This window comes from Elgaria multicarinata, chromosome 2, assembly GCF_023053635.1.
Source record: "Elgaria multicarinata webbii isolate HBS135686 ecotype San Diego chromosome 2, rElgMul1.1.pri, whole genome shotgun sequence".
Lineage (NCBI taxonomy): Eukaryota > Metazoa > Chordata > Lepidosauria > Squamata > Anguidae > Elgaria > Elgaria multicarinata.
The window spans coordinates 79,079,458-79,106,148 of record NC_086172.1 but is presented as its reverse complement, the minus strand read 5'-3'; the positions used below and the strand labels follow the sequence as shown (position 1 = coordinate 79,106,148).

Genomic DNA, 26,691 nt, shown 5'->3' with positions numbered 1-26,691 from the left:
GTTATGTGCGGACGTATGTCTGGAGAAGCTTCTGTGGAGCACGGACTGTTTCTCTAGGACAGGGTTGTTACTCTGGGGACGTCTTTTCAGGAAAAGATATCCTTCTCATCATCTTAACTTGAACAATTATTGCCAGCCTACGTGGCAGTAATTGCCCACATTTGTTTCTGGTTCGTCTGATGAGCTCTGGAGATTTCATCAATGAGCTCTCAGAGTTATAAGGCACAGAAAACAGCGAGCTTACAGACATAAACAGCATTTTATCTTGGGGTGGAGTTCCGGATTCAATGAAGAAAGTTATGCAGGAGAGTAATCAAGAAACTACATTATATTGGATGCTGTAGGTTTATGAATTGTGTCAAGTTGTACATACCCCTTTCAGTATGTCTGTAACAAAGCAAGGAAAGGAAAAAAAATACCTATAAAAGATCATTGGTTTCACTTGGAGGACCCTGGCCGAATACAGATGCCATTCTTGAAGCTGAGAACATGCAAGTGAGCCTGCAGTCATAGCCCCTGGAGGACACCGGGAAAGAAAATCTTGATATCCCAGGTAGCTTCCTGATCAAATAAGACATTCAGGGCTTTAAATGTAGAGTAAATTGGACAGCAGGGTGTGTGCATGAGCGTGCTCAATCTAGAAGCCTTCAGGCACACCACAAAAGTTGCAGGGTGTATAGCATGCACATATCTAGAATGCATTAAAAAGGATTTCTATTTTTTCTCCCTTAAAAGAGAAGAAACAAACACATTAAACCACCTCTTGTCTCACATTAATATTTTCTGCTGGGACATTTTCAAGTGAAATAATTATTTGTTTTGATAACAAAATGCAATTTATAATGTTATAAATCCCCCTCTCCTGAACCCTTCAGATTTCAACAATATTTGGCAAACAGATGTCTGCTTGTGTGTGTGTGGAGGGATGTGGGATGGCTGGACTTTAATATACTCAACATTAAGCCACAAAATGTAGTGTAAAAATGAGCTCAACCCTGTGGTCTTGGGGGTGGGGGGTGTCACAGGGTATGCAGATTTTCGCAGGACCCCCAGAGTGGGAGGTCCGCCCTAGAAGCCTCTTCCCAATGGCTACAGGAATGTCTGCTCTTTCTCTGAGAGTGGAGAGGCAGAAAATTTCCCCTGAAATATGAGTGGAAGCACACCAGCCCTGGACCTGTACTATGTATTTTCCCTCCAGCTCCACTGTTCAGCTCTGCTGGTGTGAGCTTAATAAAACTTTCTGATTGTCCTTCTCCTGCCCCCATAAACACAATATTAGTGGGTATTTTCTTCCTTCCTCTTGTACCTCATAACATTTATAGCCATGTTATCAATATATCTCAAGCAGAAACTCTGTTTTAAGGAAAGGAACGTATATCTATGACACACACACACACACACACACCTTATGCACAAGACTGGTTTGTTGTTGAAAATAATAATAATAATCACTCAGTGTTGAATAAGAAGAGTCTGTCTGGATCAGACCAATGGGCCATCTAGTCCAGCATTCTGAATCCACCTTCACAAAGAGGCCATCTAGCTAAGTCAGTTGGAGATAGAAATATTTCTGGAGAATCTTCACATATGGTCTGAATGTATATTGGTTGTGGTTTGGGGGAGATGAAATTCTCTTCTTCCTCCCTAAATCATCCCTCTTTTTTCTTTTACAAGGCTATTTCTTACATCATTATGACAACTAAAAAGGCGACAAAGTTCTGACATCATTTAGCTTTGTTTGATTCAATGGCTATTTACCAGCTTTTCTTAATCAATAGTGATCCTTTAAACAACATGTGATTATGCTGTTTGGTTTTAGTGATTTTTCACTGTCCTGATGTCTGAAAGGTGACAGTAGTTTTGGTTAAAATTGTTGCCCCTCCCCCTTTTAAAAAAACCTCATATAGCTGAGATAGATTCATTACCTCATTTCTTGCAAGCAAAGTATTAACCATCTTTCCATTCCTAACCTGCCGTTTTCTTTCTTTTTGTTTCTGTCAGGAAAAAGATGGCTGACAGGAACAGCAGTACAGTGACGGAGTTCATTCTTTCAGGTTTCACTGATCAACCAGAGTTGGCTGCCCTCATGTTTGCAGTGTTTTTAGTGAATTACCTCATCACAATTGTGGGAAATTTCGGGGTGCTTGTGTTAATCAGGGTTGATGCTCGACTTCAATCCCCCATGTATTTCTTCCTTAGTAATCTGTCTTTCTTAGACATTTGTTATTCCACCACCATCAGTCCCAAGCTGCTGACAGACCTCTTAGCGGAAAGGAAGGTGATTACTTTTACTGGCTGTCTAGTTCAATTCTATTTCTATGCCACTTTTGCCACCACTGAGTGTTACCTCCTGGCTGCTATGGCATATGATCGGTACGTGGCCATCTGCAGTCCACTAACCTATACGATCAGTATGTCTCAGAAAGTTTGTGTTTGGTTGGTGTTTGGTTCATACATTGCCGGAAGTGTCAATTCTCTGATACACACGGGGTGTCTGGCTCATTTAATTTTCTGTGGCCCTAATGTCATTGATCATTTTTACTGTGAAGGTGCCCCCCTCTTCCGGCTTTCTTGTTCTGATACCACTGTCAATAAGAATGTAATGTTTGCATTTGTTAGCTTTAACCTGCTATTCACAAACTTGACTGTCCTTATCTCTTACTTCTACATCTTTTTCACTATTTTGAGAATGCACTCAGCCGAGGGCCGGCGCAAAGCTTTCTCCACCTGTTCCTCTCACATGCTGACTGTCGTCATCCTTTACGGGAGCTTGGTTTTCATATATCTCCAACCAAATACATCAACAACTGGAGACAAAGTGGCCTCTTTGTTCTATGCTGTGGTCATCCCCATGCTAAACCCCCTGATCTACAGTTTGAGGAATAAGGAAGTGAAGTGTGCTTTGAAGCAGATGGTGGAGAAACATACCGCTAAATAATGTTAATGGTATATTTAAATAGACGTTTTCCTAAGTGATCTTAGTAGTTCACAGGAATCCTTACAACACCGCTGTAAGGTAGGGGTGTGGAACCTCAGTCCCAGGGGCCAAATCTGGCCCTCTTGGAGTCCCAATCCAGCCCCCCCAGTGTTCCCCAGAGAGCCATGCCTAATTACATATTACATTACATTATATATTTTTTCTTAAAGTTCTTTGTTTACACTGTTATTTCAGAGAGTACATTTTATGCCATTTATAGTTCAGTTCCTTATTCTTTATGGTGAATTTACAGCCATTTCCTGATTTTAAAATGTTAAATTCTTTTCCGTCATAATGGTCTTTTTCAGACATCACCCTAGATTAGCTTTCCAAGAATGTACCTAACTTTAACCATAGCACAACCAGTCTTGGAATACTGTACAGTTCTGGTCACAGTACCTAAAAAATAGATTTTGCAGAGCTGGAAAAAGTGCCAAAAACACATTTTGGGGATAGAGTTCAGCACAGTTCTGTCCTTTAGAGTTCTGCCTTAAACCCAGAGCAGATTCACAGCACCCTTGAAATAGGAACCACCAGCCTCCACTGGAAAAATGTTGTATGGAAATCTTAAGGAGACCATGCTGCTCAAGATGCCACAGCAACAATGCAGGACACAGTTCATCCTATCTAACAGGACATGTTGTCCCCCACTAGAGGAATCCTTCTCAGGGGAAGAGCTAGAGCTCTGAGAAACCAAGGACATCTGAGAGCAGTCACTGTCCCCTGAACAGGAGGAGCTGGGGCCCTTAGTGGAGATGGCTGCAGGTCTGTCCCTGTCAGTGGGTGAGGCTCTGTCTCTGAGGCAAAGGCAGAGAAACCCCTGGCCCCCAGGAGTATTGCCATCTGAAGCAACAGACCAGTAGGGCTCTTGTGATAAGGAGTGCTCGCTTGTAAGGAAGAATTCCCCAGGAGAATGGGACTCCTTGTGAATAGGGCTCTGACCAGAATGCACTAATATCCTGCAGCTGAGCCCTGGGTGGGGCAGCGGGTTTTGGTTTTGAAAGCCTTCTGTGTCTGCCTAGCCAGTGTTGGAAACAACACTCTTCTTCCACCTCTTGTGCCTTCTGCTTTAACTCCTGGACCATTCTTCTGACTGATGCTATGAGCTACTGACCCTTGGACTCCTGCTTCTGGACTGTACATTCTTCTAATTCTGAGTGCCTCACTGTGTAGCTTTACCACTCCTGCTGCAGCTTGGTTCCTCTGATCTGAATGCTTGACTGTGCATTGACTTTGCCTGTTTTCTCCCTTGTCTAAACTCCGCTGGACTGAAACTGGTGCACTTGAACCTTTGCTGGCTTCATTGCCTTGTTTCTTGGCCTGCATGCACTTCTTCGTTAGCCATGCACTCAGCTGTGGACATCCATCATGTCTTCTAGACTGAATAGTTTTATTACCCACAGCATTCATCCAAATCAGTCTGGATTTATTTCATCCAGGCAACTATCTAATTCTATTAACACAGTTTTAAATATGATTCATCACTATAGAACCTCTAACAAACCTTTGGCCATTCTCTCCCTAGATACCCACAAGGCTTTTGATAATTTAAATTGGACTTTTCTATATAAGATGTTGGAAATAATGATCATGGGTAATCTTTTTATCCAGTGGATACAAAGACTGTATGAAAACTCTCAACCTTTACTCAGAAATGATGGATTTGATTGAGATTTTTTTAAAAAATACAAGTATCTAACAATGATGCCTACTATCTCCAATTTTATTTGCACCTACATTAGAACTCTTCACTCATAGAATATGTAATAACTCAACTATCAATGGTGCTAGAATTCAGGATGCATGCCATAAATTTAGTCTTTTTTGAGATTATATTGCCTTATTTATAACCAAATAATCAATAGAATCCCCAGAAATTATGAAAGAACTAAGCTCATATGGAACAATTATTGCATTAAAAATTAATTTTAGTAAATCCAAGGCACTCTGACTAGGTATGTCTAAACAAGAGGAAGAACAATTACATAGTGATACGGGTTTAATAACACAAATTAGGGTGTTCAAACATTAGGATGTTCAACTCCCATCATTGACTTGCAATGATGGGAGTTGTAGTCCAACACCTTTGGAGGGCACCAGGTTGAGGAAGGGCTGCTCTAAACAAAAAAAGAGAAGTAGGTGGCCCTAAGTTGTTCATCATCAGTTTTCCACAACCCCACAGTCGCCTCTGCATCTCATATTCTCCATCCTGTCCTCATGGTTTATCTGCTTTGGGAGAATGAGAATTTCACTTGGACTTTCTGCTTCCATAGGAAGGATGTGGCATTAAGGCTTGTGAGCCTTAAATCCCAATTTCCCTGCTTTTTGGTGCTTGGTTGAAAACATAACATTGTTTTGTAAACCGTAGGTGTTTTGTTTAATGAATATAGCATATAGGGTGGTCAGCAAGAAGATTGAAATAGCCTAGACAGCAGATGACCACAGCATAGTCTAAGGTTTTATATTCAGGGCAGGGGGAAATGATTATTTAAAAATTTGGTAACAAATGAAATGGCTGATTTCTGGGTAACTATCTATCTGTTTGATGGGGATTCTCCAGGCACAAATATACTCTTCTTACACATGTGAAACAGTCAAGAAGTGAATGAAATGCCATTCTATCACTCCCTTTTAAAGAAAATTTACACATTGCTCCTTAAAAAATGTGAACACAGAAGTAACACCTGCAACCTCCATGAACTAAAATTGGGGATGCTGGTTAAACTGGCATCTGGGGCCGGGGATTTGAGATGGCCACCAAATGCTGGTTTTGGTGGCATTCAGGTGAGGTTTCAACCATAGTGCACATTCTAGCTGCTACGTCTAACAAACATGTTTAACATGAGGATGTGAAGCCAACTGAAGGTTATGGTTGGTCATGTTTAGTTATGTGCGGACGTATGTCTGGAAAAGCTTCTGTGGAGCACGGACTGTTTCTCAAGGACAGGGTTGTTACTCTGGGCACGTCTTTTCAGAGAAAGAAATTAGGGGTGTGCACGGACCCCCCCCACTCCGCTTCACTTTCAGATCTGCCATTTTTGGATCGGGCCGCTCCGCCCCGCCCCCACTCCGCCTATGCCCACTCCGCTCCGCTCGGAGCTCCGGATCCGGATCGGAGCTCCGTTCCCCCCCCATAGGGGGGGGGTTACCAGGCCCTGCCGCCATCGCCGCCCATGCGGCGACGGCGGCAGAGCCCGGTAAGGGACCAAGGGAGAGGGCGACCTTACCTGCCTCCGTCCGTGATCTGTCGCTGTCTTCAATTGAGCCCGCGGTTCCACCAGGAAGTCTGGGCCGCAAGCGGCCCAGACTTCCTGCTGGAACTACGGGCTCAATTGAAGATGCTGACGGACCGCGGACGGAGGCAGGTAAGGGAGAGGAGGGCGGGGGGGTTACCGGGCCCTGCCGCCATCGCCGCCCATGCGGCGATGGCGGCAGAGCCCGGTAAGGGACCAACGGGGAGGGGGGCCTTACCTGCCTCCGTCCGCGGTCTGTCAGCTTCTTCAATTGAGCCCGCGGTTCCACCAGGAAGTCTGGGCCGCAAGTGCAGCCTAGACCTCCTGGTTGAACCGCAGGCTCAATTGAAGAAGCCGAGGGACCGTGGACGGAGGCAGGTAAGGGAGAGGAGGGGGGGTTTACAGGGCCCTGCCGCTGTCACCGCATGGGCGACACCGACAGCAGCAGGGCCCGGTAAACCCCACTTACCTTTCCAGCGGAGCTCCGGATCGAGGCGAAGGATCCGCCTTCACCTCGATCCTCTTCGCCATGCTCCGCCGCCCCCCCCAATCCTCTTCGCCTCCGCCGTAAGGGGAGGCGAAGCACCCCGCTCCGCTTCTAATTCGCCAGTCCGATTAGAAGCGGAGCACATCCCTAAAAGAAATCCTTCTCATCATCTTAACTTGAACAATTATTGACAGCCTACATGGCAGTAATTGCCTGCATTTGTTTCGGATTCGTCTGATGGGCTCTGGAGATTTCAGCAAGGAGCTCTCAGTGATATAAAGCACAGAAAAGGGAGAGCTTACAGACATATACAGTATTTTATCTTGGGGTGGAGTTCTGGAGTCAACGAAGAAAGCTATGCAGGAGAGTAATCAAGAAAGTACATTTCATTGGATGCTGTAGGTTTATGAATTGTGTCAAGTTGTACATACCTTTTTCAGTAAGAAAAAAAAAACCTATAAAAGATCATTGGTTTCACTTGGAGGACCCTGGCCGAATACAGATGCCATTCTTGAAGTGAGAACATGCAAGTGAGCCTGCAGTCATAGCCCCTGGAGGACATCGGCAAAGAAAATCTTGATATCCCAGGTAGCTTCTTGATCAAATAAGACATTCAGGGCTTTAAATGTAGAGTAAACTGGACAGCAGGGTGTGTGCATGAGTGTGCTCAATCTAGAAGCCTTCAGGCACACCACAAAAGTTGCAGGGTGTATAACATGCACATATCTAGAACGCGTTAAAAAGGAATTCTATTTTTTTTTCTCCCTTAAAAGAGAAGAAACAAACACATTAAACAACCTCTTGTCTCACATTAATATTTTCTGCTGGAACATTTTCAAGTGAAATAATTATTCATATTGATAACAAAATGCAATTTATAATGTTATAAATCCCGCTCTTCTGAACCACTGAGATTTCAGTAATATTTGGCAAACAGATGTCTGTTTGTGTGTGTGTGAGGGGATGTGGGATGGCCGGACATTAACATACTAAATGTTAAATCCAAAAAATGCAGTGTAAGAACGAGCTCAACCCTGTGGTCTTGGGGAGGGTGTCACAGGGTACGCAGAATTTTGCAGGACCTCCAGAGTGGTAGGTCCGCCCTAGTAGCCTCTTCCCAACAGGAATGTCTGCTCTTTCTCTGAGAGTGGAGAGGGCAGAAAACTTCCCCTGAAATATGAGTGGGAGCACACCAGCCCTGAACCTGTACTATGTATTTTCCCTCCAGCCCCACTGTTCAGCTCTGCTGGTGTGAGCTTAGTAAAACTTTCTAATTGTCCTTCTCCTGCCCCCATAGACACAATATTAGTGGGTATTTTCTTTCTTCCTCTTGTACCTCATAACATTTATAGCCATGTTATCAATATATCTCAAGCAGAAACTCCTTTTAAAGGAAAGGAACGTATACCTGTGACACACACACAACTTGTGCATAAGCCTGGTTTGTTGTTGATAATCATCATCATCACTCAGTGTTGAATAAGAAGGGTCCTGCTGGATCAGATCAATGTGCCATGTAGTCCAGCATTCTGTTCCCACCTTCACCCAGAGGCCATCCAGCTAAGTCAGTCAGGGATATACAGTGTTGTGAAAGTGCACCCTCTTGGAATTTATGATTTTACATATCAGGACATAATAACAACCATCTGTTCCTTAGCAGGTCTAAAAAATAGGTAAATACAACCTCAGATGAACAACAACACATGACATATTACACCGTGTCATGATTTATTTAACAGAAATAAAGCCAAAATGGAGAAGCCATGTATGAAAAAGTAAGTACAGCCTTACTGCTTCCATAGGAATTAAGATGCTAAGTAGCAGACAGGTGCTGCTAATCAAATGCCTGTGAGTATCAAATGCCAGCAAGTATGACCACCTCTATAAAAGCCAAAGTTTTTTCAGTTTGCTGGTCTGGAGCATTCAGGTGTGTGTTAACACAATGCCAAGGAGGAAAAACATCAGCAATGATCTTAGAGAAGCAATTGCTGCTGCCCATCAATCTGGGAAGGGTTATAAGGCCATTTCCAAACAATTTAAAGTCCATCATTCTACAGTGAGAAAGATGATTCAGAAGTGGAAAACATTCAAGACAGTTGCCAAACTTCCCAGGAGAGGACGTCCCAGCAAAGTTACCCCAAGGGCGATGCTCAGAGAAATTGCAAAAAACCCAAGAGTTACATCTCAGACTCTACAGGCCTCAGTGAACATGTTAAATGTTAAAGTTCATGACAGTACAATTAGAAAAAGACTGAACAAGTATGGTTTGTTTGGAAGGGTTGCCGGGAGAAAGCCTCTTCTCTCTAAAATGAATGTGGCAGCACGGCTTAGGTTTGCAAGGTTGCATCTGAACAAACCACAAGACTTCTGGAACGATGTCCTTTGGACAGACGAGACCAAAGTGGAGAAGTTTGGCCATAATGCACAGCGCCACGTTTGGTGAAAACCAAAGACAGCATATCAGCACAAACACCTCATACCAACTGTCAAGCACGGTGGTGGAGGGATGATGATTTGGGCTTGTTTTGTAGCCACAGGACCTGGGAACCTTGCAGTCATTGAGTCGACCATGAACTCCTCTGTATATCAAAGTATTCTAGAGTCAAATGTGAGGCCATCTGTCCTACAGCTAAAGCTTGGCTGAAATTGGGTCATGCAACAGGACAATGATCCCAAGCACACCAGCAAATCTACAACAGAATGGCTGAAAAAGAAAAGAATCAAGGTGTTGCAATGGCCCAGTCAAAGTCCAGACCTCAACCCAATTGAAATGCTGTGGCGGGACCTTAAGAGAGCTTTGCATAAACAAATGCCCTCAAACCTCAATGAACTGAAGCAACGTTGTAAAGAAGAGTGGGCCAAAATTCCTCCACAACGATGTGAGAGACTGATAAAGTCATACAGAAAACGATTACTTCAAGTTATTGCTGCTAAAGGTGGTTCTACAAGCTATTGAATCATAAGGTGTACTTACTTTTTCACACATGGCTTCTCCATTTTGGCTTTATTTCTGTTAAATAAATCATGACACAGTGTAATATGTCATGTGTTGTTGTTCATCTGAGGTTGTATTACCTAATTTTTAGACCTGCTAAGGAACAGATGATTGTTATTATGTCCTGATATGTAAAATCATACAATTCCAAGAGGGTGTACTTTCTTTTTCACATGACTGTAAATGTTTCTAGAGGACCTTCACATATGGTCTGAATGTGTGTAGGTTGTAGTTTGGTGGAGTGGGGGAGTTGACACTCTCTTCTTCCCTTTCTAAATCATCCCACTTTTTGTTTTACAAGATTATTTTTACATCATTATGGCAACTAAAAAAGCCACAAGGTTCTGTCCTCATTTTGCTTCAGTTGATTCAATTACTATTTACCAGCTTCTCTTAACTAATGGTGATCATTTAAACAATATGTGACTATGCAGTTTTGTTTCAGTGATATTTCACTGTCTTGATCTCTGAAAGGTGACAGTGGTTTTGGTTAAAATTGCTGCCCCTACTTTTTTTAAATTATTATTTGTATAGCTGAGATAGATTCATTACCTCATTTCTTGCCAGCAAAGTATTAACCATCTTTCCATTCCTAACCTGCCGTTTTCTTTCTTTTTGTTTCTGTCAGGAAAAAGATGGCTGACAGGAACAGCAGTACAGTGACGGAGTTCATTCTTTCAGGATTCACTGATCATCCAGAGTTGGCTGCCCTCATGTTTGCACTGTTTCTGGTGAATTACCTCATCACAATTGTGGGGAATTTTGGGGTGCTTGTGTTAATCAGGGTTGATGCTCGACTTCAATCCCCCATGTATTTCTTCCTCAGTAGTTTGTCTTTCTTAGACATTTGTTATTCCACCACCATCAGTCCCAAGCTGCTGACAGACCTCTTAGCGGAAAGGAAGGTGATTACTTTTACTGGCTGTCTAGTTCAATTCTATTTCTATGCCACTTTTGCCATCACTGAGTGTTACCTCCTGGCTGCTATGGCATATGATCGGTACGTGGCCATCTGCAATCCACTAACCTATACGCTCAACATGTCTCAGAAGGTCTGTGTTTGGTTGGTGGCTGGTTCGTATATTGCTGGAAGTGTCAGTTCTCTGATACACACGGGGTGTCTGGCTCATTTAATTTTCTGTGGCCGCAATGTCATTGATCATTTTTACTGTGAAGGTCCCCCCCTCCTCCGGCTTTCTTGTTCTGATACCACTGTCAATAAATATGTAAAGTTTGCATTTGTTGGCTTTAACCTGCTAATAACCAACTTGACTGTCCTTATTTCTTACTTTTACATCTTTTTCACTATTTTGAGAATGCACTCAGCCGAGGGCCGGCGCAAAGCCTTTTTCACCTGCTCCTCTCACTTGCTGACTGTTGTCATCCTTTACGGGAGCTTGGTTTTCATATATCTCCAACCAAATTCATCAACAACTGGAGACAAAGTGGCCTCTTTGTTCTATGCTGTGGTCATCCCCATGCTAAACCCCCTGATCTACAGCTTGAGGAATAAGGAAGTGAAGTGTGCTTTGAAGCGGATGGTGGAGAAGTATACCGCTAAATAATGTTAATACTTAGTATGTTTAAACAAATTTCCTTAGTGCTCATGGTACTTCACATACATTCTCTCAGGAATCCTTACAACATCCCTGTAAGTTAGGGGTAGGGGACCTCAGTCCCAGGGGCCAAATCTAGCCTTCTTGGGGTCCCAATCCAGCCCTCTGGAGTATACCAGGTGGCCCTGCCTTCTTCCATAGGCCATCCCCTTTTCCCCAACCACCAATTCTTGGATGGTTTCCTGATGTTTATGCAGACCCTCCCCCCCATTTTAAGAGGTTGAAATGCTTCTCAGTGCAATTTCCTCCTCCCTGCCTCCATTGCTGGCTTCCTCAGCATGATTGCCACCTCCCCATGAGATCACTGGTGTCCCCACCAGCCCTGCCGGTGATGTTGTGGGACTGGCAGGGATGCCAGTGATCTTATGGGGAGGAGGCAATCATGTTGAGGAAGCCGGCAATGGTGGCGGCAATGACATGTATAGCTTCTGTTCCCGGGTCCTGGTAAGTACAGCCCTCCCAGGCACTGCATGCTGGGAGTTGTAGGCTGTATGGGGGCCTAGGTCTCTGCATTAAAATGGTGGATCCGTCGAATCCATCATAAAATGGCCACAGTGTTTCGATTTTCGAAGCCAAATCTCAAACCTTGGCCCTCATCTATAAGACACACACCGGGATTGCACCTCATTATTTTTTAACCTGCATTTTCTGTGTTTTGATTCTCCTCCCACATCGTCATACTGCAGCAGCTACAGCGAGTTATCTGTTCAATTTACGGGAGTGGGGGAATTCTGAGCTCGGTGGTGCTGTCACTCATGGCTTTGGGACCAGAGGTCCACAGCCCCATTCAGCAGAATGAACAGGAGGGGACCCAAATGAAGCAGGGCTGGCTCGGCAGATTTTGAACTAAGCGAAATAATACATATAGGGATGTGCTCCGCTCCGATTAGGAGCGTAGAAGCAGTAGCGGATTGGCCTGCTCCGCCTTACCCAGAGGCGGAGTAGGAGCGGACCGCGGACCCCCTAGAAGCAAGGCGAAGAGAAGCGGCCATTTTTCGGAGCTCCGAGTTCAGGCGGAGCGCTCCGGTCGCCATCTTGAAAACATTTCGCCATAGGATTGCATTGCGGCAAATAATCGTGCATAACTACGTTGTTTTTGAAGCTATCATTCTGAAAATTCTTGTGCACAGAGAGTCGTGGATGGGGGTCATTTTGAGACCACTCTCACCTCTCTGCATCGTACGGGTCACGGGCTATATTTTTGTGAAAATCGGGTCAACCGCGCGGCTCAAACTGCGTTTTCGGCTTTTCGCCCATAGGATTGCATTGAGGGAAAGAATCGGGGATAACTGGGGGGGGTTTAAGCTATCATTCTGAAAATTCTTGTGCACAGAGAGTCGTGGATGGGGGTCATTTTGAGACCACTCTCAACTTTCTGCATCGTACGGGTCGCGGGCTATATTTTTGTGAAAATCGGGTCAACCGCGCGGCTCAAACTGCGTTTTCGGCTTTTCGCCCATAGGATTGCATTGAGGGAAAGAATCGGGGATAACTGGGGGGGGGTTAAGCTATCATTCTGAAAATTCTTGTGCACAGAGAGTCGTGGATGGGGGTCATTTTGAGACCACTCTCAACTTTCTGCATCGTACGGGTCGCGGGCTAGAATTTTTTAAAAAATCGGCGGGAAAAATACCTTTTTCAAAGGGCTGAGGGGCAGAGTCAGCTCCCGGTCATGATGATCCCAAAGTTGGAGGAGGGCATAGGCAAAACAGGTAACTTGGGATTCTGGGAAACTTCTCTTTCTTCATCTGAACGGGCTTTTCCCCGTGTTTTTTAACACACCTCGCAGGGATGTTGTGTGTGGGGTGCCCGATTTTCAAAAATTCGCCAAAAATCAGGGGATGATGGGATTGCTTTGAAACTTGGCGTGCGTGTGTATATCCCCATGAGGTGTCATGGTGCCAAACATGAGGTTTCTAACTTGAACAGAAAAAAAGTTGTATACTTTTTTAGCTTTCAATGCAAGCCTATGGGGGGGGAAACGGAGCTCCGGATCCGGATCCGGAGCTCCGGGCGGAGCAGAGCGGAAGTGGGCGGAGCGGGGGCGGGGCGGAGCGGCCCGATCCGAAAAATGGCGGATCTGCAAGTGAAGCGGAGCGGGGGGTCCGTGCACACCCCTAATACATATTGCCATCTAAAGAGCTCTAAACCCACCTCACGAACTGTAAGACTGTAAATCCAGGGTCTAAAATGACCTAACTTTGCCACAGGGTCAGCTGCATGAAATCCACAGGGATTTTGAACTGTGTGTACTGAAGACTTGGTGCAAGCAACCTGTGCTCTGAATTTGCTGGACTCTGGGAAGGTTATATCAAATCTGCCTTGGGAATGGCTGCTTGTGCAAACTACTGGTTCCCACCATCGCTTCTCAACCTGTATATGAAGAATGGAAAAGAGTGCTACTACCAGAGACACTTCTAACTTTGAGTTGCTGCCATGTGTTGTGGAAACTGACCTCACAGATGCTGCCTTGAACATTGCATTAGTGACAGGAACCAAAACAATGCTTATAAGGAGTTGTGTGGTAGCAGTGCATAGTTTGGAGTATCCAAGTCAAGGGAAATAAAGGATATTTTGCAGGCCATTCTATAAATGTTGAAAATTTGTGAGTGCAATAACAATGAATAAAATCTTCTTAAAATAGCATCTGCTCCCACGTGTAGTTTTTCACATGCCATACTTCATTAGCACTCCCAATTGGTGCCACAGTGGTTTCTCTATCCCCACTGCTGTGCCCTGGGCCTCCACTCCTTTCCCCATGGCCACTCTACTCTCAGTCCCACACCACGCTGGTTTTTATGCTCCCCTCCCTCTCCACAAGCTGACTCAGCAGTGGTGGGAAAGTATCCTTCCCTCTTTCTAAGATTTCATGGGAGTTGGGTGTACTGAACAATGGAGCTGTAATGGTTAGAGTATTGGACTACCACTGGGGAGACCGGATTCTGGTTTCCACTCAGCCATGAAGCTCACTGGCTTTGGGGCAGTCACAGACTGTCAGCTGTTGTGAGGATAAAATGAAGAGTAGGATCGTATAGGCTGCCTTAGGCCACAGCTAGACCTAAGGTTTATCCTGGGATCATCCAGGGTTCACCCCTGCCTGAGCACTGGATCCCCTGTGTGTCACCTAGATGAACAGGTTTGACCCCTGGATGATCCGGGGATAAACCTTAGGTCTAGCTATGGCCTAAGGTTCCTTAGACAAAAGATGGGATATAAATGCAACAAATAAAATCAATGTAACAGCACCATCCAAAGCTCCAGGCATGTTTCCCCCCATCTTCATTTCCTCAAAATACTTCTGTGCCCCACATAGGGTAGATGAGAGGGAAGGGGTTGGGGGACCATGTGGAGAAGAATTCAGGGGTTCCTAATGATCCCCTCTTCTTTGAGGTGAACTTTTTGAGCCCTCAAAGGCCATCTCTGCTCCTGAGCTTGACAGACTTCAAAGACATCTTCACTCCTTTGTGTGTGTGCGTGTGTGCGCGTACGCATGCGTGTGTATGTGTTCAATAGCCACACATTCACTAGCACAAATTTGCAGGACTAATGTTTATTAGGTGAGATGTATTGTCTCCAAGGCAATGAATACATATTATTCCAGCAAATTTGTAATGAGAGGAAAATTCACACCAAGAATGGTGCCCCCACCCCTCAACTGAGTTGACTAGGTGTACTGTGAAATACCTGCTCCTGCAAGTGCGGGCCCTTAGTGTGACCTCCTTAAAGAACATAAGAAAAGCCCTGTTGGATCAGATGAAGAGTTTATCTAGCCCAGCAATTTGTTCACACAGTGGCCAGCCAGCTGTCAAGCAGGGTTCCACAAGCAGGACATGAGTGAAATGGCACCCTCCCACCCATGTTCCCCAGCAACTGGTGTATATAAGCTTACTGTCTCTGATACTGGAAGTAACACATAGCCATCAGGACTAGAAGTCATTGATAGCCTTCCCCTCCAGGAATTTATCCAACCACCTTTAAATTCCATCCAAATTGGTGGCCATCACTACAGCTTGGGGTAGCAAATTCCATAGTTTAACGATGTGCTGTGTGAAGAAGTACTTCTTTTTCTCTGTCCTGAATCTCCCACCAATCAGCTTCATGGGGTGATCCCTGGACTCCTCTCCATCACTGCATCTTTTTCAGACTTTGTTTTTTATGGGATTGGGCTGAGAAACTTTCTAAATGTTCACATATTTGAGCTTGTTTAAAACTGGCCAGTTGGCAACTTGCTTTGCACATTGGATTCTGTAAGTATCTGTATGTATATAATAATGCCGCATAGTCAACAGGGCTATGTGTGTGTGTGTTGCAAATGTCCCATACAGTTTGCTTTTGGAAGGACTGCTTACTACACCAGTGCCAGTGTGTGTTGCCAGCGCAGGGGGCAGAAGAAGGCTCAGTGTCCCTTGAATGCAGGGACAAAAATAAAATAAACAAACGAAACCCCAAGTTTCTAGTGGAAAGGTCTGAGAGCAATGCTTTGTGAAATCTCAAAAGTCAGGGGAGGGCTTTGCAGGAACTCTGTTAGGGGTTGGAGCTTAAGTGCTCTGCATAGTTCTCAATGACTAAAAGAATTGGAATAAATTATGCAAAATAATCACATAATGTTCAGACTTAAAGTTCATAATGTTAAAACTTAATTTATACAGGCTGCCGAATCCTGGTATGTTTTTTTTGGTATGAGATCTGGGTTACTTCGGAATAGGATTTTGATTGTTTTTAGAGCAGTCTTCAGAACTCTGAAAATATACACACATTGCATTATTCAGGTGATCTTCAATAACAAGACTGTTTGATTACATGGAGGTGGGATGTTATCTCCAAAACATGGTATTAGAAATCACTTTCATGTATAAGCATGAAGGTGAATATTTGCATAAGCATGTACTAGGCATCACACATACAGAAAGCTGCAAAGGCCAGTGTGTTCATAGCGTACACGGAGGTATTCAGTTTTAGGGTGTGTCCATGCATCCTCTTCTACAGAAGACAATCCTCTATTTGAAGGGTTGCAAGAGGACTGACCCTTATTTTGAGGACATCCTCCATCTAAAGTGCTGCCCTGTCCAAGTCTGATTCAAAGCCAAAGAACCATCAGCCCCCATTCAGCAGACTGAGCAAGGCACAGAGGTCACCTGGACACAGTGTTCAACACTGTATTAAGAAGTACTATATTTCTTTTTAAATTATAGTAATCATTTCTGAATTTGCATCTATAGATAGCAGTGTATGCAAATTTAATGCAAAGCAGTGTCCTCTTTTGCCTATTTTTTTTGAGATACATGTCCTCTTTTGGGGCTGCTCCCAAGTGGCCGCCCTGCTCAGTCTCCTGATTTCAGGACCTTGCTCCGTTTTGATCATTTTCATGATGACAGGGATGTGAAAGTTTTCATCTTCTTAACAGAGTCCTAATTAGCCCTTAAGGAGCTTGTTTACAAGAAGAGAAAAATAAAAAAGTTGTTGGCAAGTTGGTCTCATGGCACCATTGTATTTAACTACACCCAAGGCAGATTGTTAAACTGGAAATCACCAGCCTCAAAAGTCCCAGAAAGCTTTCTTCTTTTTTCTTTTTCTTTTGCAATGACAAAATAATACCGAATTAGTTATCTGTGTAATTATAACTCTCTTATACTGGTGAATTTAATAATTGCATTGCAGGATTTAATATGCCGGAAGAGATTGAGATCATGAATGTACTGAGAGGCAACACTTCACTTGGTCCAGCCTGACCTCTGCTGAGTTTCTGAAATCACTGTGTTCTCACACTCAGGCTACAGATAGGTTAAAGTGTTTTGCTTTCTCAGAGGTTGTATAAATGAGACTTTTTGCCCATCTCTTGGGCAGGATTTACACTACTGCTTATAACGGTTTATAAGGGTTATGACAACTGTACAGGCCGAGGACACATTACATATACCGTTTTCATACTGTTTTAAAAGTGTTATATCCTGCTTGGTGTAGATCGGGCCCAGGACTCTGGTAAGGATTTCACAAACCTGCAAAACCTGTTTGGTCATACATGGCAGTGAGACAAAAGGAAAGCCTGCAGATAACACTGCTTTTGTCATCTCATCTTCAAGTATTGTCCATTTCCAGCTTTACTGGTATATTTATCTCCATACTTACAGCACATTTAGAGGATCTGCAGACTGCCACCATATGAGAATTCATGAGACAGTAAAGGAAATAGATACAATTGTAAGAGAGGATTAACAGCAGTGATTGAATTACAAAGGGCTAGAAAGTAGGGCTGTGCAGAGACACACGCACCACCCAATCTGCATAGGAGGCTGATTTGGAGCTTCCGAATTGGCCCTGATCTGCCTCGGGTCACTTTGGTCCCAGCCTGAGCCACTTCAGATCCAGATCTACAGTGAGATCTGGACATCTGAAGCAGGTCAGATGGTGCACGTTCCCAGGCTTGAAGCCAACTGGGAGTCCATTGGACTCCATAGTGGCCCCCTTCCCTGTTGCCCTCCCTCACTTATTATTATTATTATTATTATTTATTTATTTATATAGCACCATCAATGTACATGTACTTGTCCTGCTCTTCCTGCTTGTGCCTTAAACCCAGTGAGCTGCTGCCCCCAGCTGCCTGTGGGCTTACTGACAATGGTTCTTTAGGACCTCCACAGTTTGAATATTTGATCTAGAAAATGACAGAGCTGCCATCTTCCTTAAAAATAGCAGCTTGTTTCGAGGACAGGTGACTGTTGGATGAGTCAGGTAATTCCCATGGATGGATGGGGCAGTGGCTCACCATCGCTCTGGATTGGGTGAAAAGTGCTTCGGGCCAGTCAGATCTGCTCCGGACTGCTTCGATTCAGGATCTAGATTTGGACATGAGGTGGTGCACAGCCCTACAAGAAAGGACCCACCTCCTTACCATATGTAAGAGTAGGCTGTAAGTGTGGAGTTATGATTTGACTAAACTGGGTGAGAGTCAGGGGATGGGAGTTGTGGAGTTAATTAAGCCCGTCCCCCAACTTTCCCTTTATAATTCAAGCACTGATGGATAGCATGTCCCTCAGCTATGATGTCCCTCAGCTTCCTTCTGCTTCCTCATTTGAATAACTAGGCATTCCAAGAATTTGGATGGTGATTTACCCTTTATTTGAAAAAGGAGGATCTGCATCAAGTTTTCTAATCACAGAGGAGGATCTGGCATCTCATGCAAGGATGTCTGCTCCTCCGGCAGTACACTGCTTATGTGTGCAGTTCTTTGTGATGGTTGGCCAAGAGAATCAATGCATGAGCAGGGGACAAGCCCATGCTGTCTAGTTCTGCTTCAGATATCATGCACACCGGCTTGCCCTGCCCCCTGTCGCCTTTGCATACAGCCCAAATGTCTGCTGGGAGGAAGACACACAGGGTTCCAGGTCATATGGGTGCCTTAATGCATAAAGCTGTAGATATTTGCATCATATATGCAGATGTCAGCAGGTGAGCAAGCCAACATGCATAATGTGGGGCTAGTTAGCTCTGCTCCCTGGTCACATGCCGATGCAAAACCAGGAGTTATATCTGAACAGGGCTTTTGTCTTTCTGACAAAAGTCTGTAACATGTGCAATTTATCTCCCAGCACTATATACAGATATTCCATCACTTACACTGCTGCCTCATTCCATCAAGTAAAATAAAAGACCACGATCTATTTGGGTAAAAATCCAGAGAAGTAGTTGTGTTTTGCTGTTGTAGCAAAAACAACCAATATATCATCCTACATATCTCATGTCAAAAAACAACAACAGAAATTTCTTGTAGCTTAAAATTTCATTTTGTGAATATGTATATGTCTTTTTCTACACATGTATGGCAACACACACATAAACGTTAATGACGCACGTTGGATTTTTAAACCTCAAGTCACAGGGCACCGTGACAAAATGGGTGCTCGTGGGAAGGGACCTAAGTAACAACAATTTATTTATTTATTTTATTGCATTTGTATACCGGCCCATAGCCAAAGCTCTCTGGGCAGTTCACATAAGATAAAACACTTAAAAACAATATACAAAGATTAAAAACCACAAAAACCAGCAAAATACGCATACATTTTAAACCACTATAACAACTTTAAAAATGATGAGACAGAGACTGCAGGTTAGGGTACTTGGATGCACATTTTTTTTACAAAGGTAGAAGAGCAAGTACATAAGCAGTGTTCAGAGAGGACAAGCAATGATTTGGTTAAAACTATAGAGGAAGTAGGAGATGAAGACCAGAGAAGACAGGCATAGGAACGTTAATAGTTAGGTGGTGGTAATGGTGGAATGAATGCCAAATAAGGGGACAGATCAGTAATACATAGATGCGAGAGGAGCCAAATCAGGCTGGGGAAAGGGGCCAAAATATTCCAATGATTCCCAACCAGTGGCCATGGTACCTGGGAATTATGGGAGTTGCAGTCCCAACACATCTGGAGGGTGCCAGGTAGAGGAAGACTGACTTAGAGAGTTAGAAAGTCACGAGAGGGGAAATAATAGGAGAGAGAGAGAGAAAAGGCTCTCCTAATTGGATATTATCTCTTTCAAAGTGAACACAGTAGAAGCTCTCCTTTGAGAGGTCGGATGTGCACCTGAAGATTATCCTTCATACCAGGATATCAGTCACAAATTTCATTCCTTACCACTTACCAATGACATCCCACAATCAGTTAGCAATGTACCTACTATAGCTTATTATCCAAAAACATTCAGGAAAAAGACTGTGATGTGTGTGTGTGTGTGTGAGAGAGAGAGAGAGAGAGAGAGCATGGGCACTGTTAAGCCTTTGAGTTTCCCTTGAGCCCCATATGGTATGGAAATATTTGGGGGAGGGAGGCTGGGTTCTTCTGAATTCTCCAAGCTTGTATGGGAGCAGAAAGGAGTGAAGCAAAATAGGAAGGGGGAAAAGCTTTAAAGCTGAGAAATGGTTTGGTTATGGGTGAGGGGCTTTACTAATATTAAAGAGTGGGAAAGGGGTAAATGATGGTGTTCATTTCCCCCTCCATGTGGATTGGGTGCAAAAATAGGGAGGAGAGAAAAAAGGGGTCGTGCACCCCTTTTGGATTTAGGGTCCAACTGTTGATGCCAAGGTGTAGAATGTCAGCCCCATGGTCCAAATCCGACCCTCCTGGGGCCCATCCACACGTCGTACTCAGGCTGCTTCCATCCGCCCCCAGTGCACCCCGAAAATGATCGTGTAACTTGCCTGTAAAAGAGACAAGGAAGAGGCATCCTTGCCGGCGCCGCCGGCGCCACCCACCTCCCTCCTTGCCGGCTGGGACGGAGAGCTCGGCAAAAGAAGGCGGGGTAGAGAGCTTCTTCCGCTCTCCACCCCGCCTTCTTCCACCGAGCTCTCCGTCCCAGCCGGCAAGGAGGGAGGTGGGTGGCGCCGGCGGCGCCGGCAAGGATGCCTCTTCCTCGTCTCTTTTACAGGCAAGTTACACGATCGTTTTCGGGGTGCACTGGGGGCGGATGGAAGCGGCCTGAGTAAGACGTGTGGAATCCTCCCCCCCCAGGGTCCAAATCTGGCAATCCAGGATTCCCCAGATGCCCCTACCCAATTCATTCATGTAATTGATCTGCACATGTGTTTTTGTATGTGCAACATGTTACATTGTGAAAAAGGAAGTACAAGAAGGGGTACAAGAAGGACCAGCCTGTCCTTCTTGAACTTAATAAAGATGTGAGTCATGTCTGCATCAAAATACTGCATGCAGTACCATCTCTGTGCTGTGCCCCTTTGTGCACGAAATGAGCTTATTATAGGCAGTAATCTTCAAACCACTTCCTTGGAGTCATCCCAGAAGCTTCAGTCGGCACAAATGATTCAGCACAAATGAATGTGAAATTGCAAACTAAATTGCTTGTTGAAAGATGTACAAGAAATTTCTGATTGAACTCTTTTGCTCCCTAACTAGTGGAAAGCAGAGGATTACTTATCAATGAAAATAAATCATTCTGAAAACTATAGAACAATTTCCCCTTTAACTATTGAGCTTTTTTAAAACACACACGCACACACACACAAAACACCCCATGCACATTCAAGATAAACGTTTCATCTCAGGATTAGACAGAGGTGAGCTTCTTGATGATGAGTTTTCTAAAAGCTGCTTTAACATCCTTATTCCTCAGGCTGTAGATCAGTGGGTTGAGCATGGGGATGATTACGGTGTAGAAGACGGATGCCCATTTGTCTTGATCCAAGGCATAGACAGATGTGGGTCGCAGGTACATGAAAATCACGGTCCCATAAAACAAAGTGACTCCGGTGAAGTGGGACCCACAGGTGGAGAAGGCTTTGAGCCTCCCCGAACTGGAGTGTATTCTCAGGACAGATGCCAAGATGAAGATGTAAGACAGGAGGATAACGGAGAGGGAGCTCATCTCGACAAAGCCGGCGAAAGCAAAAAGCAGGATCTCATTGACGTGGGTGTCAGAGCAAGAGATTGCCAGGAGTGGAGGAACATCACAGAAAAAATGGTTGATGAGGTTGGAGCGGCAGAAGCGCAGGCTGAAGGTGGCTGCTGTGTGTATGATGGCATTCGTTGTGCCAGCAATATATGATCCAAATAAGAGCCGGAAGCAGACAGGCTTGGAGATGGCCGAGGCATAGTGCAATGGGTTGCAGATGGCCACATAGCGATCGTAGGCCATCACTGCCAAAATGTAGCACTCAGCATCCACGAAGGCAGCAAAGAAGTAGAACTGCGCAGTGCAGCCGTGGAGGGAGATGGTCCTGCTTTTGGATAATAAGTCAGACAACATTCTGGGGGCAATGGCAGAGGAGTAGCAGATGTCACAGAAGGACAGGTGCCACAGGAAGAAGTACATCGGGGTGTGAAGCTGGGCATCGAGCGAGATCAGGATGATCATGCCTAGGTTCCCCACAACATTGACAAGATAGACCATCAGGAACACCACAAAGAAAATGATTTGCATTCGTGGATTATCTGAGATGCCCAGGAGGACGAATTCAGTGACAGTAGTACTATTTCCTTCAACCATTTTTAAGGAAGGCCTTGAGAGATGTAGGCACTTCAGACCTCTGTGATCCCTGGAACTGGATGGAGTTTTCAAGAAAACAGCAGCTACAGCTCCCCCCACCCACCCGCTTTGTTGCCCTGCTAATCTCCTTTAAAGTAGTTGGAATGAATGGATACTCACATCACTTCGTTTTGCTTGAACCTCAATTGCTTTGGAAGGCTGGTGCTGCCATAAGTCTGCCTTACCCAACCCCCTATGAAGTTTTTAGAAGACTCAGACTTGTCAAACTGTGTTCCCTTTTCTCTTCTCTTTGCATCCTCTTAAAAGTGGCTCCAATCCAATCCAAGGGTTCGACCATCAAGTAAGCCAGTGTTCCTCTGATCCCAACGAATACTTTAGCATCGCTAGCTGCCTAGAAACATGCTCTCTATTTATTGGGCATCAGAAAATGATGCAATTATTGTGGCATAGAGACTGCGAGCTTGGCTCCCAAAGGATTTCTGATCTATGATTTCCCTCGTCAGGGCACTCAGTATTTTTCATATGTATTTTTTGGCACCATAAGCATCCCATGTAATTTGTTTCCCAGTTCTGCTTGGCATTGTTTTTCTTCCTTATGAGAGCATTCACCTTTGGTCTTCACTCCTGTGCAGGAATATAGATGGCACGAACATATAGTTTACTCTTTTCCTTTTCCTGGCAACGCTCCTGTGAAAAGCTAGCCCACAGATTACATAGCAGGTAGTCAGTAAAGCCCCATTATTTAACCTTCACACCAGGAAAAGCTAAGTTTTATCTGTCAGGAACTGTGAATGGAAGCAAGGAGGGATTGTGAGCTCTGTGCCTGCATAAAAAATAACTCAGGAACAAAATGCATTCATCGCATGTAAATGGCTCCACGTGTTATCCTGGCATTTCTGGTTAAAGGGTCTCAAGTAGAAGGATCAGGAACAACCTTTGCCTAAGACCCTGAAGACCTGCTCCCAGTCAGAGTACACTACACAATCCCCATCCACTATATTGTGGATGTATTTGTTCGCCATCTCTCTGTGTTATCTTGTACCATCCAGGGCTTCAAGGTCTCAGCAGCACTAATTGGGCTGACAAGTTCAGCTGAGGGTTTGTGGAGATTTTTCTGCCCCACCCTGTTTCAGTTAGCTTGTGATTGGCTAATAAAAACCACTTTAGCTTTGCTAATTATTTGGGGATATAAAATTGGGGAGGAGGGTTACGATAGCTGCCTATTGTCTTTGTTTTTTGTCTAAAAGTCTTGGGGTTTCAGTTGTCTCTGATTGGCTCTGATTTATTGGAAGCCCATGCTTTAGTACTTGCCAGTTCTGTTATTTTGCCTTGTACATCTTATTTCCAACTATCTCTCTTGTATGTGATTCCTTTCCCTCCATTTGTATATAAACTTATCACTTATCATGATTGAAAGTGTGTGCTATATTCCAATTCAGTGCTAAATTCAGAGCTTTCCTCTTGGTTATTGCTACTGTTTAAGGTTTCAGTGCTTTGAAACAGAGAGTGCCGGCTTGGACAGTTGTTTCATAAGACTCAGGGGTGTCCTGTAAGGTCTGTAAGTCCCCTGGCTCAGGCTGGATGTAAGGGGTGATGGCAGCCTACCTTGCTGTGTTGGTGTACAATCAGAGCTACCTTTTGTCCCTGCTTACAGTGCTGGGAGTTAGAGCGCAACCTCCATCCCTTCACCCCCACCCCATCCCAGTGAGAAGGCAGAGCTGTGCGGGCTCTCACAACGCACAAGCAACATTTCGTTACAGTACCCAATAGTATTTTCTCTGGCAAATGTGTGTGATTCTTTTAAAAAATCCATTTGTATCTGGTTGTTATTCAAGACACCTACACAATGTATGTCTGTGTCTGTGTTTGTGATTGTGCGTGCGCATGGTGTAACACCAGCATTATTGACAGTTCCATCACGGTTCTGATAATGGAATTTTAAACACCACTCAACAACCTTTATTATTTTGTAGCACATTTTGTAGCACAAAGAGGCTTCACATTCTCATCTTAATTTTTGTCACAGCAACTTTTGGAGGCAGGTTACACTAAGAGCTAGTAAGTTGCCTATGTCTACCTGGTGACCTCTGTGCTGCAAAGGAAGTTGCTAAATATATATGGGAGCAACACATTGACTGGGAACACACATGGGTTTAAATCATTAAAGCTCAGAAACCTTATCAGTAAAAATGTTATCATAATTGCTTCCTGCAACAATTGCTAGTTTAAGTAGGAGAGCCAGCCATGAAGATAATAGAATTAAACCGGAATGAATTGGGTCTCAGGCATATGAAAGAGGGAAATTTCCATCCTCAGTGTAGTGACTCACAAATAATGCATTATGCAAAGGAAGTTTTGAGGATAGGAGCATCTCCATATCAAGGGGGGAAAACTGCCGCCTTACCAGGCTTTCTTTTCTTGAGCCTGTCCATGTGCAACATGGGCTCAATCAGACACAACCACATGATTTGTTATTGAAACCTTCCCCTCTGGCCAGTGTTTCATAAAGCTCACTGAAACAGCACCATCTAGTGGCAGAATTAATCCTGCAATTATTTTAGATACCAGATTATCTTGGGGGTGGGGTGGGGGAATGTTAGTGAGATTTCCAGGAGGTGCAAGAGACATCCTGGAGATTGACAACATCATGCAATGGACCTGCAAACTTCTGTGTGTCATGAGCATGTAATTGCTCTAATAGAGAAGCTCTAAGAGCTTCTTCAGATGAGTGTTTTATTTCACACTTGCAACTGGCCACTTATGGATCTTTGCAGATCATTTTGACACCATTGTGTTCTTCCTGTGCATCTCCTGCTGGTCTACCACTCATTCTGCCATTTTTTTTCATTGCAAAATAATCCTCCAAAAACATGATTCTTTTGAGCTATAGTGACATGTGTCACTATTTCCTGCTGTGTGCTGGAGAATTTTCTCTAGAGGGCACTGTCACACTACACCGGATGGGCCACATGGTCTCTTTCTACTCTCTTCCTCCATGTAATTGCAGCTGGTTTTAGAAGTGGAAGAGATGGAGCTTCAGAAACAATGGTAAGGGAACACGATTTTCCCCCATCTGAAGGAGCTCTAAATCTATCCACAAACACATGACAAAAGATCTTCTTAATTAGTAATCATATCAGGATGGTAAAAATAAAAATGAAAGCACATGCTTGAAGTCTGTGTTCATTTATTCTGCCCTCCATTTCATGGTCAGTTTCTTCAGTGCTTCCTTTACCTCCTTGTTCCTCAGACTGTAAATAAGGGGATTCAGCATAGGAATGACTACTGTATAGAAGACAGACACAACTTTGTCCCTCTCCAAGGCATAGCTGGAACTGGGGCGTGAGTAGATGAAGAGGATGGAGCCATAGTACAAAGTGACAGCGGTCAGGTGAGAGGCACAGGTGGAAAAGGCTTTCAGTCTCCCTTCAGCAGAATGAATCCTCAAGATGGCTGCCAGGATGGAGGCATAGGAGGCAAGGATAAGGGTGGATGGGGTAATTACATTGGAGGCTAGGATGAAGTACAACACAGACTGATAGCTCCCTGGTACATCACAGGACAGTTTCACCAAGGGAGGGAGGTCACAGAAGAAGTCATCAATGACATTGCCATCACAGAAGCTCAATGTGAAGGTTTTGCCAGTGATGATTGTGGCATTCACAAAACCGCTTAGGTACGAGATGCCAACCAGCCCTGTGCACAGCTTTCTGGACATGGCTATGGCATACAGCAATGGGTTGGCAATGGCCACATAACGGTCATAGGCCATGGCGGCAAGGAGGTAGCATTCACTATATGCAAGGCCAGCAGAGAAGAAGAACTGCACAGCGCAACCTCCGAAGGAAATGCTCTTGTCTTCAGAGATACAGTTCACCAGGATCTTAGGGGTATAGACAGAGGAATACCAGAGGTCCAGGAAGGACAGGTTCCCAATAAAGAAATACATTGGCGTATGGAGACGAGAGCTGCTGCAGATGACTACAATTAGTGTGATGTTCCCAGCCAGGCTGCTTATATATATTAGTAGAAAAACCACAAACAGGACCAGTTGGATTTGGGGGTTTGTTGTGAATCCCAGAAGGATGAACCTAGTCACTGTAGTGTGATTTCCTTTCTCCATGAAGCTGCTAGGGATCAGCTGCTAAGGAAATGAAAGATGTACGCTGCAGTTATTTCATATCTGGGTAGCATCAGTACTCAATGGGCTATATTTGGGGCATTCTTAGCAGGTAGATAGTAAGGGTTCTCTGATCTTAATAAATGACACTGGGCAACAGTGGAAAGGGATGCCAATCCTATGTAGTATGGGAGCTTAATTACAATCTGACAGAGCCTTCCCCATCTGGTGCCCTCTGGGTGTGTTGGACTACAACTCTCGACTA

At 44.4% G+C, this 26,691-nt stretch overlaps 4 protein-coding genes across 4 annotated transcripts; 2 read left to right on the top strand and 2 right to left on the bottom strand.

The window, feature by feature from the left end:
- Positions 1-1,996: 1,996 nt before the first annotated feature.
- LOC134392540 (olfactory receptor 5G9-like) lies at positions 1,997-2,938 on the top strand. Its single transcript, XM_063116940.1, has one exon. It carries the CDS (start codon positions 2,009-2,011, stop codon positions 2,936-2,938), a length of 930 nt encoding a protein of 309 aa, XP_062973010.1. The 5' UTR covers positions 1,997-2,008.
- Positions 2,939-10,315: 7,377 nt separating this feature from the next.
- Positions 10,316-17,471, top strand: LOC134393343 (olfactory receptor 5G9-like). Its single transcript, XM_063118373.1, has 2 exons — positions 10,316-11,241; positions 17,339-17,471. Exons 1-2 carry the CDS (start codon positions 10,328-10,330, stop codon positions 17,469-17,471), a joined length of 1,047 nt encoding a protein of 348 aa, XP_062974443.1. The 5' UTR covers positions 10,316-10,327.
- Positions 17,472-21,367: 3,896 nt separating this feature from the next.
- Positions 21,368-22,309, bottom strand: LOC134392539 (olfactory receptor 5AR1-like). Its single transcript, XM_063116939.1, has one exon. The coding sequence runs from the start codon at positions 22,304-22,306 to the stop codon at positions 21,368-21,370; it is 939 nt and encodes a 312-aa protein (XP_062973009.1). The 5' UTR covers positions 22,307-22,309.
- A 3,184-nt stretch (positions 22,310-25,493) lies between these two features.
- On the bottom strand, positions 25,494-26,429 carry LOC134393342 (olfactory receptor 9G19-like). Its single transcript, XM_063118372.1, has one exon. The coding sequence runs from the start codon at positions 26,427-26,429 to the stop codon at positions 25,494-25,496; it is 936 nt and encodes a 311-aa protein (XP_062974442.1).
- Between the last annotated feature and the right edge of the window lie 262 nt (positions 26,430-26,691).